This window comes from Dryobates pubescens, chromosome 8 (genome assembly GCF_014839835.1).
Source record: "Dryobates pubescens isolate bDryPub1 chromosome 8, bDryPub1.pri, whole genome shotgun sequence".
Lineage (NCBI taxonomy): Eukaryota > Metazoa > Chordata > Aves > Piciformes > Picidae > Dryobates > Dryobates pubescens.
The window spans coordinates 15,370,907-15,383,707 of record NC_071619.1 but is presented as its reverse complement, the minus strand read 5'-3'; the positions used below and the strand labels follow the sequence as shown (position 1 = coordinate 15,383,707).

The following is a 12,801-nucleotide window of genomic DNA, read 5'->3' as shown; positions in this document are numbered from 1 at the left end:
TCTGTCGGGCGCGAGTGGAAGCGGCGTGCCCGAAACCTGCAGGGGTCAGAATAGGCTTTGTGTAACCCCAGCCCGAGAGGGCAGAGACCCGACGCGGTAGCCCAGGCAATGCGTGGTAGCTCGGCTCTGGGGGAAGGAAGGAAGCTGCCAAGCCCCGAATTGGGCGTTTTCCTTGCGGAGGGTCGCAGCACTGTGGCGGAATGCAGTAATGCTGCGCGCAGCGAGCCTTTAGCTGGAATACGGTAGTGGGGGAGGCGGAGCTCCGCGTCCCCTCTGGCTGGGAGAATCTTGCCTAGTTGGCATCTCTATGGTCCCGGATGTGGTTGCGCCGAGGAGGGCGGGCGCGGTCTTCCTGCCCTGCCTCTCTATGGTGGCTTTCCGGGGGGAAGGGCCGGCGCCGGCGCCGTGCGCCTGCGTGAGCCGGGCCCGCCGCCCCCCCGCCGAGGCCGCGGTCCGACGCGGTGAGCGGCGCCGGCTGCCAGCGCTTGCGGCGCCGCCGGTGCGGAGGAACGCGCGCGCCCCGCCCCCCTGGGCCCCCGCCGCGCCGGGGGGGCCGTGCCCCCGCCCCGCTGCGCCGCTGGCATCCCCGGGGCTCCGTGGCGGCAAATGGTGGGGCCGGACGATGCCGGGGCTCCGGGTAGCGCAGCCGTGCTTCCCGCGGGCCGGCAAGAGGTGGCGGCGGAGGAGGCGGAGGAGGAGGAGGATGGAGAGCGGGATGGGAGCCGGGGCTTGAGCCGGAGGAGCGGCGGGCCAGGGCAGGAACGGCTGCTGCAGCGGTACTTGGCGGCGCTCGGCCCTGCCGCGGCGCCGGGTGGAAAGCACTGCCCGGAGAAGCCCGCCAACGGGGCCGCCTACGCTGTGGGCCCCTGTGGGAGGATGACCAACGGGGACGTTGGCTTCCTGCTGCTGCCGCCGCCGCCAGAGGAGCCATCGCTGCCTTCTCGGGCAGGACGGGCCGAGCCCGGGCGGGATGAGCCGGAGGAAGAGGAAGCAAAACTACAGAACGGGGGCTTCCTCCCTTGCCCGCCCAGCCCGGGGGGTGGTGGCGACTTCCCCACGGGAACGGCCTTAGAAGAGCCTCTGAGGAGCTGCCGGCTGCGGAATGAGGCGGAGCGGTGCGGTGATACAGCGGCGGCCGGCAGCTCCCCGCTGCCCCTCGGCTCAGAGGACGATGCTGGTAGCCGGGTTCAGGCCGCCCCCGGCGTGCGGACCTCTCGGGGCCGGGGAGAGCCCGCTCCCCTGCCCTCGGCGCCCCTCGGCTTCACGGACGTGAGCCTGAACTCCCGTAACACCTACGAGGTGAGCCGTCGCCGCAGCGCCCCGGAGCACCTGCCCACTGGAGGGACGGCTCCCGCGGCGCCGCCGCAGGAGTCGGCGGAGAGGGCCCAGCGGGCGGGCATCGCCGGCAGCAGCTTTGCCGAGTTCTTCACCAGGTAAAGAATCAGGCGGCGGGGCCAGTACCGGCGCCCCCAGCCTTGAGTCGGGGGAGAGAGGGTGCTTGCGAGGCCCGGGCGGGCTGGGTGCGCTGGAGCCGCGGTTAAAGTCTGCCGGGCCGGTTCGCCGGGGGGTGGGGTTGTCTGAGGGACTGTATCTCCTGTCAGTAGTGCCTTCCTGCTGGTCAGATGATGAGCGATTCCAACGGTGGCGGGTTCTTCTGCCAAGTAAACGCTGCTACAGCAAGAGCTTGCCTTTGCTTTGGACTTGGGGGTAATATGATAACGATATTCTTGCTGCTGTGAACTTCATGGATGTGAAACTGGAATCTGCTTCCTGTGACAGAGCTTTTTTTACTGTCTGAACCAGCACGCTTCTACCGATTAAACTGCTTGGGGAATGTGGTGAAAATAGTTGGTGTTGGAAGCTGCTTTCAGGTGATTCTAGGAATCATCATGAAAGTTGCAGAGGCTTGTAAAGCTTTTTCTATTTGCTGACAGTGCAGGTACAGTTCACTTACTTATTCTGACCAATTTACTTATTCTGAAGTGTGATATAAAAAGCTTCAGGGACTGGGCTTTGTGCTGTGATTTATTTGGCTTCTGTTAGGTTCTAGCACAAACCCAGAAACTTAAGGGCACCAGCCTCATTGGCAGTGGAGTCTAGCATCACTCTCTCTTTTAACATACTACACAAGAGATGCATCTTGATTATAATAGTTCACAGCATACTCTATATTACTTTTGTTTAAAGATGGGAGTTTAATTTCCAAATTTCTGGTTTTATTCTCCAACCCCCTGGGTTTATACTTAGTGACTGTTTCAGGAAAACTGAATAAGGTTAAACCTATTAACTAAAGAACTGATACAGAAGAGCAGAAGTTTCATCTCAGGGCAGGATCCTAAATTGAGAAATAGGCTCCTTCTCTCAACCCTCAGGAAGAGGAGTAAGGGATTCCTGCCTGAGGATATCCTTAGTGGCACTATCCTTAGTGGCAGTTGCAGGGTAAGTTTGATGCCTTCACCCCTTGTTCCAAGGATGGGTTGAGAGATGTATCTCTATTCTTGCTATTTCCTGTTAATGCTCTTTAGCCCACACCTTTTTTTTTCCCCCTCTTCTTTCTCTTGTGGTACATGGACTGCAGGATATTTACCTTCCCTTCACTGTGTTACTTGAACATTTTGACCAGTAACATTGATACTTGTTGCTTTTCACCCCAGAGTAATAATAGCTCAATGAAATTCTGGAGAATTTTCCTCACAGGGAAGAGTGAAGTTGGCATTCAGTAGAAGTTACTGTCAATTATACACCAATGATTGCTGTTTTCAGTGGAAGCTTGGGTAATAAGTGATAAATTAATTGCTTCTAACCTTACAAAAGCTATAGTGCTGACACCTCAATGCAGAAAGGGGGTTTCCAGAGAGCCAGTTTCATAGCCCCTGGCTGGCACTGCTGGCTGTGCCTCTTGTGCATTTGGCCTGCTGTGTGATACTGTGTTCAGGGGCTTCAGCTTCATCACTGTCAATACATTCATAAAAATGCCTTAGTTATAGCTGATTGTATCTTAGTAGCCAATACAAGATCTACTAGTAGACCCTACTTTCACTCATATTTTTTTTTAAACAAAACAAAAACACCCCCTCCAGCAAACAACCCCAGACATTTTTACCTTGATAGATGCAGTAATGCTAGAGTTCATAGTCTGCTTAGAAAAGTGATAATAAAGCTTTCATAATTTTGAGTGGTTTGTTAATGTCTTCTGAACTATTTCTGATACTTTAAGAGCTTACACATCTCACTTCTTTTTTTAAACTGCTCAGATTCAGTCAAAACTGACAGTTGCCATTGTAAGTAGGTTTTCTCTAGTTTTTAGATTCAAATAGTATAAAAATTGTCTTGTGATTGAGTGTTGGTGGCAACTGTCCCTCCTTGTCAAACTTCTCAGCAAACGGTTGCTTTTATTTTTGAGTTAGCAGGGAGCCATAAATGATGTTGTTCCCCAAAGGTTAAGTTGTACCAGGTGGCTGTGTTGTATCAGAAGTACTTGCTAAGAGAGACCATCTTGCTCGTGTTGTGTCAGAGTATGTACGTGCTCCCACAGTGTAGGAGAAAAGGTACTGGATGTGTTAAGCACAGGCCATTCAGCAGCTTGACGCATCTTGTATAGGATGTTTTGCACTCGGAATGCTCTTTATCTAGTTTATAAACTGTCAAGAACTTGGTAGCTCCCATTGTTTTTTTTCTAATAGTGGCATGGAAATACTTTGTTGCTGCTATTTAAAAAATGATAAAAGGCAAGGGGGAAGTCCCGCTGCCTTCAGTGTGAAAACTTCATTGTTGTAACTGCCTGGTCAGACAAACTGTTTGATCGTGGCAGATCTGGGTTAGGAGGCTGCTGTTTCCAGCTGCTTGCTCCAAGCTCTTCAGTTTTCAGTTACCAGGGGAGCCTTCTTTGCAGTTCTTTCAAGTCGTTAGTGATAATTTTCTGTCTTCATTTCACTGAACCGAATAAGAAACTGATGAGGGTGAGGTAGGGGCAAAATTGAGCAGCTGTCAACAGCAGCGTCTTGCCCAAGCTCTGTTACAGGAAGAGTGACTTTGCCCTTGAGATTCGGTAATAATTACTTTAAGCTCATGAAGAAGTTTACTCAATGATTAATTTCCCCCCCTGCTCCAGATAAGTATTAGGTGTAGTATTTGACCATGGGGTTTTAAATTGTGTTTGTGCCAAATTACTAAGCCTGTCAAATCAATGATGACAACTTTTAACTGAAAAATAATTGGTTTTGATCTTTTTGTTCTACCTCTTTGTTTCTCTCAGCATGTGAAGTGGGATGCTTCAAGTAAATCAGAGGTATGTGGAGCGGAGTGCTGTGGCAAGGAAAATTGCATGACTATGGTCACTTGTCTCCACTGTGCTACTGTTATGGTCAGAGCATTAAGTGGCATCTTGAAAGTCACCTGTCACTGCTTTGTACTCCTGTGTATGATTCGTAATATAGCAATATATAGACACCGTTCTTATGGTTTGTGGTAGTATGTAGCAACTTACTGTTTTGGGGTTATTGGATCATTTTTGGGTAGCCTCGGTGGATTGTTACTGGGTACAGAATGCTTGTGTGAGCAGGTGCATTGTGTGGACAGTACAATTAAAGCCACGATGATTACCTTTATTGCTCTATGCTTTATCCCCCAAAGCAGCATACACAGAGCAGAACAGTAAGCAGTCAGAATGAGTATTCCAGGCCTGAGATGAATCCGCAGTGATTTTGAATCTTTTTAATTCTACATGTATATACCAGGCATCTTCTCAACTTGTATAGATACTGTTCCTTTCTTAATTGTGTATTTACTAGATAAATTTAGCTACCTGGTGTTTTGTGAAGTTTCTTATTCCTGATTCAGAGCCTACTGTTGACAGCAGCAGTGATACTTTGTAGTAAAGCAACATTTTCCAAATAACTTGTTTTCCATAATACATCTGACAAGGTTTCCTAATAAGATAGTGAAGCCCTTAATTTTTAACATCCACATCTCACAGATCTTTACAATGTGCTGTGTACACATTGGTGTAAGGGATTACAAGCATGTATATCCTTAGAAAAAACGTCTTTAGTCTTATCCTTCCTCACCCAGAGCAGTTGTGCTTGTTATCCAGAAGTATTGAGAAATCTTCACTTAGGGAGATGATGGAAAGTTGAAGGGAGTCAGTACTTGTAGAAACAAAGACCTGAGACATCACTGTAGCCCGTATCTTTTTCTCCCTCTTTGTAAACACAGTTCTGTGGTTAAGTAGGTAGGTAGTTCTTAAAAAGCTGCTAATCATCTTGCTCCTACAAATGTCCTTGACTGAGCCTGTGGAGGACTGCAGAGATTCACTCCCCTGAGTATTGTTACTTGTGTACATAGTAGTGTCTTCAGATCTTGATACTTCAATTTATTACTAGGCAGCACTTGTAGATTTTTGAGCTGTATAAGCGTATACTTAATCTACAGTTGCATCTTGTAAATGTTTAATACTGGAATCAATGTTTCTTTATGTATACAGAGTTTTTCTGTTTTATATATCAGCATGAAACTTCAGAGGATGTACAGTACATCTATGGGGAAGAGATATCTTTTGTGGAGTTTTCGTCAATAACTAAAGTCAAGTGGGGAATGAGCTGTCCCCAGTTGCAACGGATCTCCTAAGCCTTCTGTTTGTGTAAGGATAAAAGAATACATTGATGGAGGCACTTCACAATGCTTAATTTATATTCCTGTATTGCCTGTTCCTATGTCTTGGTCAGTTCTTGCTGACATTCTGGAAACAGTTGCACATGTTTTTATTTTTGAGGTTGTTTTTTGCCCTGTCCAGAAAAAAACCCCAACCAAACAAAAAAATAACAGGTACTGAGTGCTTCTAGAAGGTCAAGGAAATACACTGTCAATATACTGTAAAGGTAATGAGAGAAGAGCTAAGGCAATAGAGCAATGCTTCCCCCCAAAAATGAGAGCACCCTTCTGTCTTTGTCAGACATAGGCTTTTGCTGTCACTAAGCAATCTTGTAATTTGAGTGAACAAGTGGATATTATAGTTGTAGGCAAGGGCACCTAGACCCAGATCTGTAACTAACCTCAAATAGTATCCTTTTTTCCAGAATTAGAGACATAATTGATAAAAGTAGGAAAAAGTACTGTCAAAATAAGAAGCTTCTCTGAAAATTCGTCATTTGCTGTTTGCAAATAGTGATTTATTTTATGAAGTTATGTTGACTTGTTGGCCAGTTTCTGGCTTCAGTCATGAATAACAAGTGTGATGACAACTTAAGTACACGTAATCTCCAGTGTAACACAAACAGTATGAAACTTTGAAGACTAATGCTTAGCATTAATTTCTTTTTGTCTACCCAATTTTAAATGACTCTGTACTTTGAAAATTTTATTGAAATGATATAAGCTTTTTATTCATAAAAAGATCAAGGAAATGTCTCTGTGCACCTAAAGTTCCGGTGACAAATGTGGATCCCATAGTAGCGAATTAAATCCGTGTGACTTGGCAGGCTTGGGTTTATTAGCGACCCAGTTCCAAGCAGCTTATGAAAATGAGCAAGTCCTCAAGGTCTATGGGTTGAAAATGCCTGTGTGATGAAGTTTCACTCCCAGGCCTTAGGATGAATGTGCAGGTTTTGAAGAGTTTTGTGTTTCTGAAGAACATTGGCAATGGGTGTTTCACCACAACTGAAGGGATGCTGTGCACCCGGGTTATCATTTGGTGGGGATGTTTGCTGAGTGGCAAACCAAAGTTACATTTCAGATATGCAAATGGAAGTATTGTATGCTGATTTAACTCTGGGTAGGTATGAGGTTCCTGTATTGCTCCAACTTCCATCTGCAGCCTTTTTTGTGTGTGTCTGTATTGCTTTGGTTGCCTAATGTGTCCATTAATGTAGGATCTTGCCTGTCTTGCTGGTGGACAGCAGTGAAACTGTTTGTATGCTGGATGCCAAAATGCTTCAAGAAAAACAAGCAAACCATGAGCTACCAAAGGTATTCGGGAGGTTTGTGGCTGTGAAATGGCAAACAGTGCAGATTCCAGAGTACAAAGTATCTCTAGCTTTTTGTCGTTGTAAATTTCAGATGTTTTGCGAGTTGCTTACCTTTCCTCATTCTGTAGGCAGCTGCTGAGTGGCAGACTGCAGAATTTCTTCCTTGCTTTGTAAAACTCAAAGCTATCATGCAAAAGTGAAAAGCATCAGGCTAGTGTGTATTAACGTCAGCTGTCTAACAGATCCTCGTGTTTTGTAGTATTTCTTTAGCTTATCACTGAAACAGTGACAAAATACATTGTGAAGTGCTAACTGCCACAGAAACCTGACACACTGATGGCTGCAAAAGTGTAGCACTGCAGTGCTACATTACACAATTAACTAGTTGATGAGTACTCTTTCTGTGACTAGAGGGGAAGAATATTAACTGAAGCTTAACCAGCCAAGTTTGAGTAGTAAGCATCACCAGGTCTTGTGACTGTCTTCAAAATAAAACTCTGCCCCTTATCTGAACTTACAGTTCACAGACTCATAGGCTGTGTCAAAGACTGGAAATCTTTCTCACTTTGTCTTGAAAATGTATCTCATATAGGAACATTTGGGCTATAGCTATGGTGACTGCCCTGATAAAGCTCGTGACTTTTGTCTTAACTGAAAGTGAGTCACTACTAGAACAGTTTTAGGTAGTTTGCTTCATTGTATTGTACTTTTGTGAGGTATCTTGGTGAGCTGATTGAAGATTTTGCTTTTGTGAGGAAACAATTTCTCTTCCCTGCTTCTGGTATTGATTCTCTGTGACCTGATGTAGCTCATTAAACTGAAGAGTGAAGAAAATTTGGGTGGTTTTCTGTGGGATTGGTGAGTTGAATTGACTTGCAGGGTATACACAGTCTCAAAATCTATGCAGCAAAGGGAGTGTAGGACATCACTGGTTCAAGGAAGAGAAATGGGCTTCCCCATAGTGGAGCTGAAACGGTATTATTCACCAAGCACTGTTAGACAGCAACATGCTGTAAGCAAACCAGCTGTGACTTCACTGGAGTAGATACTCCTGGCCATGCAAAAAATAGAATAGAATAGAATTAACCAGGTTGGAAGAGACCTTCGAGATCATCATGTCCAACCTATCATCCAACACTACCCAATCAACTAAACCATACAACCAAGCATCCTGTCAAGCCTCGCCCTGAACACCCCCAGCAACGGCGACCCCACCACCTCCTCAGGCAGCCCATTCCAGCAGGACATCTGTAGTCAGCTGGTAGAAATTCTCCACTTCTTGCAGCTGTGATGTAGGATTTTGGTTTAAGATTTGTATGGCAAGTGACACTTAGTTGTTTTTACAATAGATTGACCATAGTGCTTGGTGTAGTGCAAAAATAGCTGCTGAACTGCCTGATAAAGTACAAAGATGACAGAATAGATCAGCATAGAGCATTTTGTTAGTTCACTCTGAAAAGTAAAGATGAGACCACACTGATTACCTTCCTTTATTCTTTGCACTTGTGCATTCTGAAATTTAACCATACACATGTCCACTTGTTTATATATGGTTTTGAATGTTTGAGCCTGTTTGTGAAGCTGACCTCTGGAACAAGTCTTTAAGACATTAACATATTTGTAAAGAGGGGGGTATTTGCCTTTGTCACTTTTCCAGCCATAACTGATAACGTGAGAAAACACTTCTGAGCATGTGGAAATGAGCAAATGGCTCCTGGACAATGTAATATAATTAAAATCTGAAACAGTAGGGACATCCTATCCATTGGTCTAAGAAATAATTACTGTGTGCCCTCTGAACATACATTGCAACTTTTGGGAGGCTTTTAAAAATAAATTTCTACAAATGATGTACTGTATACAAACAGTTTAAAATGGAGATCTGGACTCCTACTTTTGTTGCTCTGCAAGCTTTGTAACTGGCTAACCAAAAAGGTTTTGTTTTCTCTTAATGATTCATTATTTATGCTTGGAGTTGAGTTACATTTGTTTCTGTATGTAAATTGTTGAAAAGTCTTCTTTAAAGCAGAGGAGCTAATTGTCTGTAATCAAGCAGTGTTTTTCTGCTGTTATTTCCAAATTACTGCACATATGACTTTACCTTAACAGAATGGTTGATATTGGAATGTGAAGAAAAACTCTGTTGCCTTCTTAAGCAGTTTTTGCATTTTACACATGGTAAGAACATGCCAGTGTGAAGGTAATCATTCTTGTGTACTCACGGTCATCCAAGGAATAGGCAACTGCAGGGGTGTAGGGGGTCTTTAGAATTTGTGAAGACTCTTCTGAAAGTATAGTTTTAAGTAGAAATGATTAATTTTAATGCTATACCAGTTAAAAAGCATCAATAACAATTCTTGGGGCATACATTTACCTCCTTACTCATACTGCTCTCTGGAAAAGGAATATTAGGTCTATAGTTTCCTTATCGGTTTGTCTTTTGGCTAATTCAAATTTCAACAAAATTCAAAGACAAACTTATATGCCAGGGATGGAACAAGAGCAGACAGTATGTTCAAACAGAATTCAGTTCTTAATGGAGATGTAAAATCAATTACATTGTGAAACATAAATAGTTTTTAATTAATTTTGTTACTTCATAACATTTTACAGATTCTGAGGTTTTATTAGTGCCGGTGGATTTTATTTAATGTAATTTAGTTACTGAGAAGTGCAACTTTTTTTGATTTTTAATGGCATTTTTGTAATTAGATTTCAAACAAACATAAAAGCCAAACTTCCCACCCCCCCAACTTGGTCCTCATTTGTAGCATTAATTCCATGCTGTATTCCTCCCCTAAGCCTTTGTGATCCTGGGAGGAAAAGTTACGGGGGATGGTGAGAAGGCTCTCGTTGTGAGGCTGTTTCCTCCTTGTGTGTGTCTTGCTTCCCTGGATTTAACATGAGGCAGTTGTCTTATGCAGTGTCTAATAATGTAATATATGCTTAATAAAAAGGAAAGTTTAATCAGCCCTCACTTCCTTTGTCAGTTCATGTGGCTTTCAAACTTGTATTCTCAGCTCTTCCTCATTATAGGTGGATACAAGGAGGAGAAATAATTGATTGAAAATGACAGTAAATAAGATTGTGTGTAAAGTTAAAGTCAGAAAAGTGTTTTAACACTAAGGGATTTTTGTTTGCTTTCTAAAAATAGCACTATTTTTAGTACACCAATATAACTTAAGAGGCCATTTGTTAGAACTGTTTTATCTGTAGATAAGTAAGAAACCTTGTAACCACTTTGAACAAGGTCAAAGTTACCTTGCAAGGTGAATAAATGAGAGAATAATAGTGTAGCTTTCAGCATCAAGATTTAAACACATTATTCACTTATTTCTAATGTAACTCTGAATTCTGAATTTTTCATTTGGAAAAACCTGTTTCTTTGGTGCTGTGCTTCAAGGCTTCAGATTTCGCAGGCGTTGCTTTCCAGGGATGCCCACAGTTGTTGGTTGCATGTGCTGGGGTTTTTTTGTACGTGGATTTTTTTGTGTATGTGGTTGGTTGGTTTTTCTTGTTGTTGTACTGGGTGGAGGCAGCCCCCTCTCTCCCCACCACGGGCAGGAATAAAACACTCAGACAAACGGATTGCAAAAGTGATGAAAGTTTAAATAGAAAGCAGTGAATGTTACAGAAAACCCAAAGCGCAGTGACAAAGAAAGATCCCAAAGCAAACCCAGAGGCATCCCATTCCCACCTGAGGGTACACCCGAGACCCTCAGGGCTCCTTCTTCCCCCTCCCTCTGCTGGGCTAGTCTCAGCTGGCCAGGCCTGAGACTGCCCATCCCCCTGTGGCCTTGGGCCTAGCCAGGCCCAAAGCCAGGAGACATCTCCCCCAGTTACCGGCTGGAGGAGGAGGAAGAAAAGAGAGCGTGCTAGACTCCGCACTGGATCTTATAGTGCTGCAAAGAATTATGGTAGGAAATACACACAATTTCCTGTGTCCATCCCTCTGGGCTGGACTTCTGGACACAGGAAGTGAACACACCAGGGGGGCACCCAGCTCAAACTGCACCAGTTGTCTAACGGGGAGCAGCATTTAAAACTAGATTTATTTGTGCATTAGTAAACCACAGAGGGGCACGCTGCGTTGCTCAGGTGTGACAGTAGTGATGAACACGTGTTTTATACTCTCTTCCAAGACCATATTCTTGTCTCGGTAGGTGATACCACTTGAATTTTGCTATTTTTCATGGAGAAACATTTCAATGTTTTGTAGTGGTAGTCATCTGGAATGGCTCAAGTGTAAGATCTAATCATCCTCTACACTGGAATTTTTTTACATAAATAACTAAAAGCAGCAGAACAGGTGAAGCTTGAGTCTGAAGGTGAAGATCTAATGATTTGATGTTCAAACACCTAATAAGAAGTAGAATGATGTTGCAGCCTTTCCTTCAATGCGGAGGAGGCAAATCCCTATTGGGACACCTGTCTGCTTTGACTGACTGATTGTCTTTGAGATTGCTATGCTTTTTAAAAATATGATGAAGAAGAAATTCTTTCCAGTGAGGGTGGTGAGACTCTGGAACAGGTTGCCCAGGGAGGTTGTGGATGCCCTTTCCACTGGAGGTGTTCAAGGCCAGGCTGGATGAGGCTTTGAGCAACCTGGTCTAGTGGGAGGTGCCCTTATTCATGGCAGTGGGGTTTGGAACTAGATGATCCTTAAGGTCCCTTCCAACCCAAACCATTCTGTGACTCTATGACTGAAACTGCATCACTAGATTCACTGGCTAAACAAGGCAGTTTTCTAGGCAATCACTTTAGAAGTATTTTAACAATGCAGAGTAAGCAACTTTTGCACTGGGCTTTTGTAAATTAAAGCTTAAGTTGATTAACTAGTTTATAATTCTCTCCCATAGGCCCTTTAACAGAAAACACTTTTCAGTTCTAAAGTTTAGGCCTTTTATAAAAGGGAATTTTGAAGTTTTTGAATAGACTTTGAGATTCTGTACCAAAATGCTATTGACTTTTCAGTCCATCTCAATGGATGACTTTTCCTGGGATCAGTGAGACTCATGAATATTGTAAGCAGCAGCAAATATATCAAATCTAGTACATTTCCTGCAGTTCAGTGAGTGCAACTTCTAAGCATTCACAGATCCTGTTCCTTAACAGGGCTTTTGTAATGCTTTACTATTGTCAACAACACATCAGATGTGATGCTGTTAGCTGCCAGAACAATGTATTAGAAGTGTCCTTCCATCTTCAGCAAAGCTTCTTTGTAAACCTTCCATTCCTTTCTCTTGGATTAGAATTCCTGTGTGAGGTTTATTCTGACATGGTATCAAGTCTGACCGACTTTTTGCCTTCCCAAGAAACAGACTCGAATAAATCTTATTTAATAAAAGTGAAGTTATCTAATTTCACTTGTACATTCATAGAAAGTTAAATAAGTCTTTGCTTCATTCAGTACACCAAAGAATATAAAAAAAAACCCCACCCCCTCAAGATTCATTGTGGTGGTTTAATGTTACTTTAAAAAAGTCTCATTAGAGCCATGGTGATTATGCTTCAATCTTTTGTACACAAATATTAATAAAAATCTTCTGTGTTTACATGTTTTTCCTTTTTAGATCTGCCAGCCTCCTGGTTAATCATTGAACAGCTTTGCTACAGTGACACATTGATATCTATGTTAAAGACATATATCTTTTTAGCTTCTCTAAGTGCCAGAAACCATGGAGCTGAACTGCTTGGTAATCCTGGTGGTATTCCATAGCATATGCAGAAACTCTAATAGCTATGGCTATCCATGAAGGCAGAATGCATGAGCTGGTTGCTGTTCTAGGAATGGTACTCCAGAATATATTTTCCTGCATTTTGGACAGAAAAATCTGCT

General features: G+C 43.6%; 1 protein-coding gene across 2 annotated transcripts in view; it reads left to right on the top strand.

Moving 5' to 3' along the window:
* Window positions 1–430: 430 nt before the first annotated feature.
* The window catches only part of TBC1D12 (TBC1 domain family member 12), a 41,895-nt gene continuing 29,524 nt past the window's right edge, over window positions 431–12,801 (top strand). For both annotated transcript variants that reach the window (XM_054163449.1, XM_009897787.2), the window contains exon 1: window positions 431–1,433. In XM_054163449.1, the coding sequence (XP_054019424.1) occupies window positions 607–1,433 (827 nt within the window). In that variant the 5' untranslated portion in view covers window positions 431–606. The remainder of the gene's footprint in view (window positions 1,434–12,801) is intronic.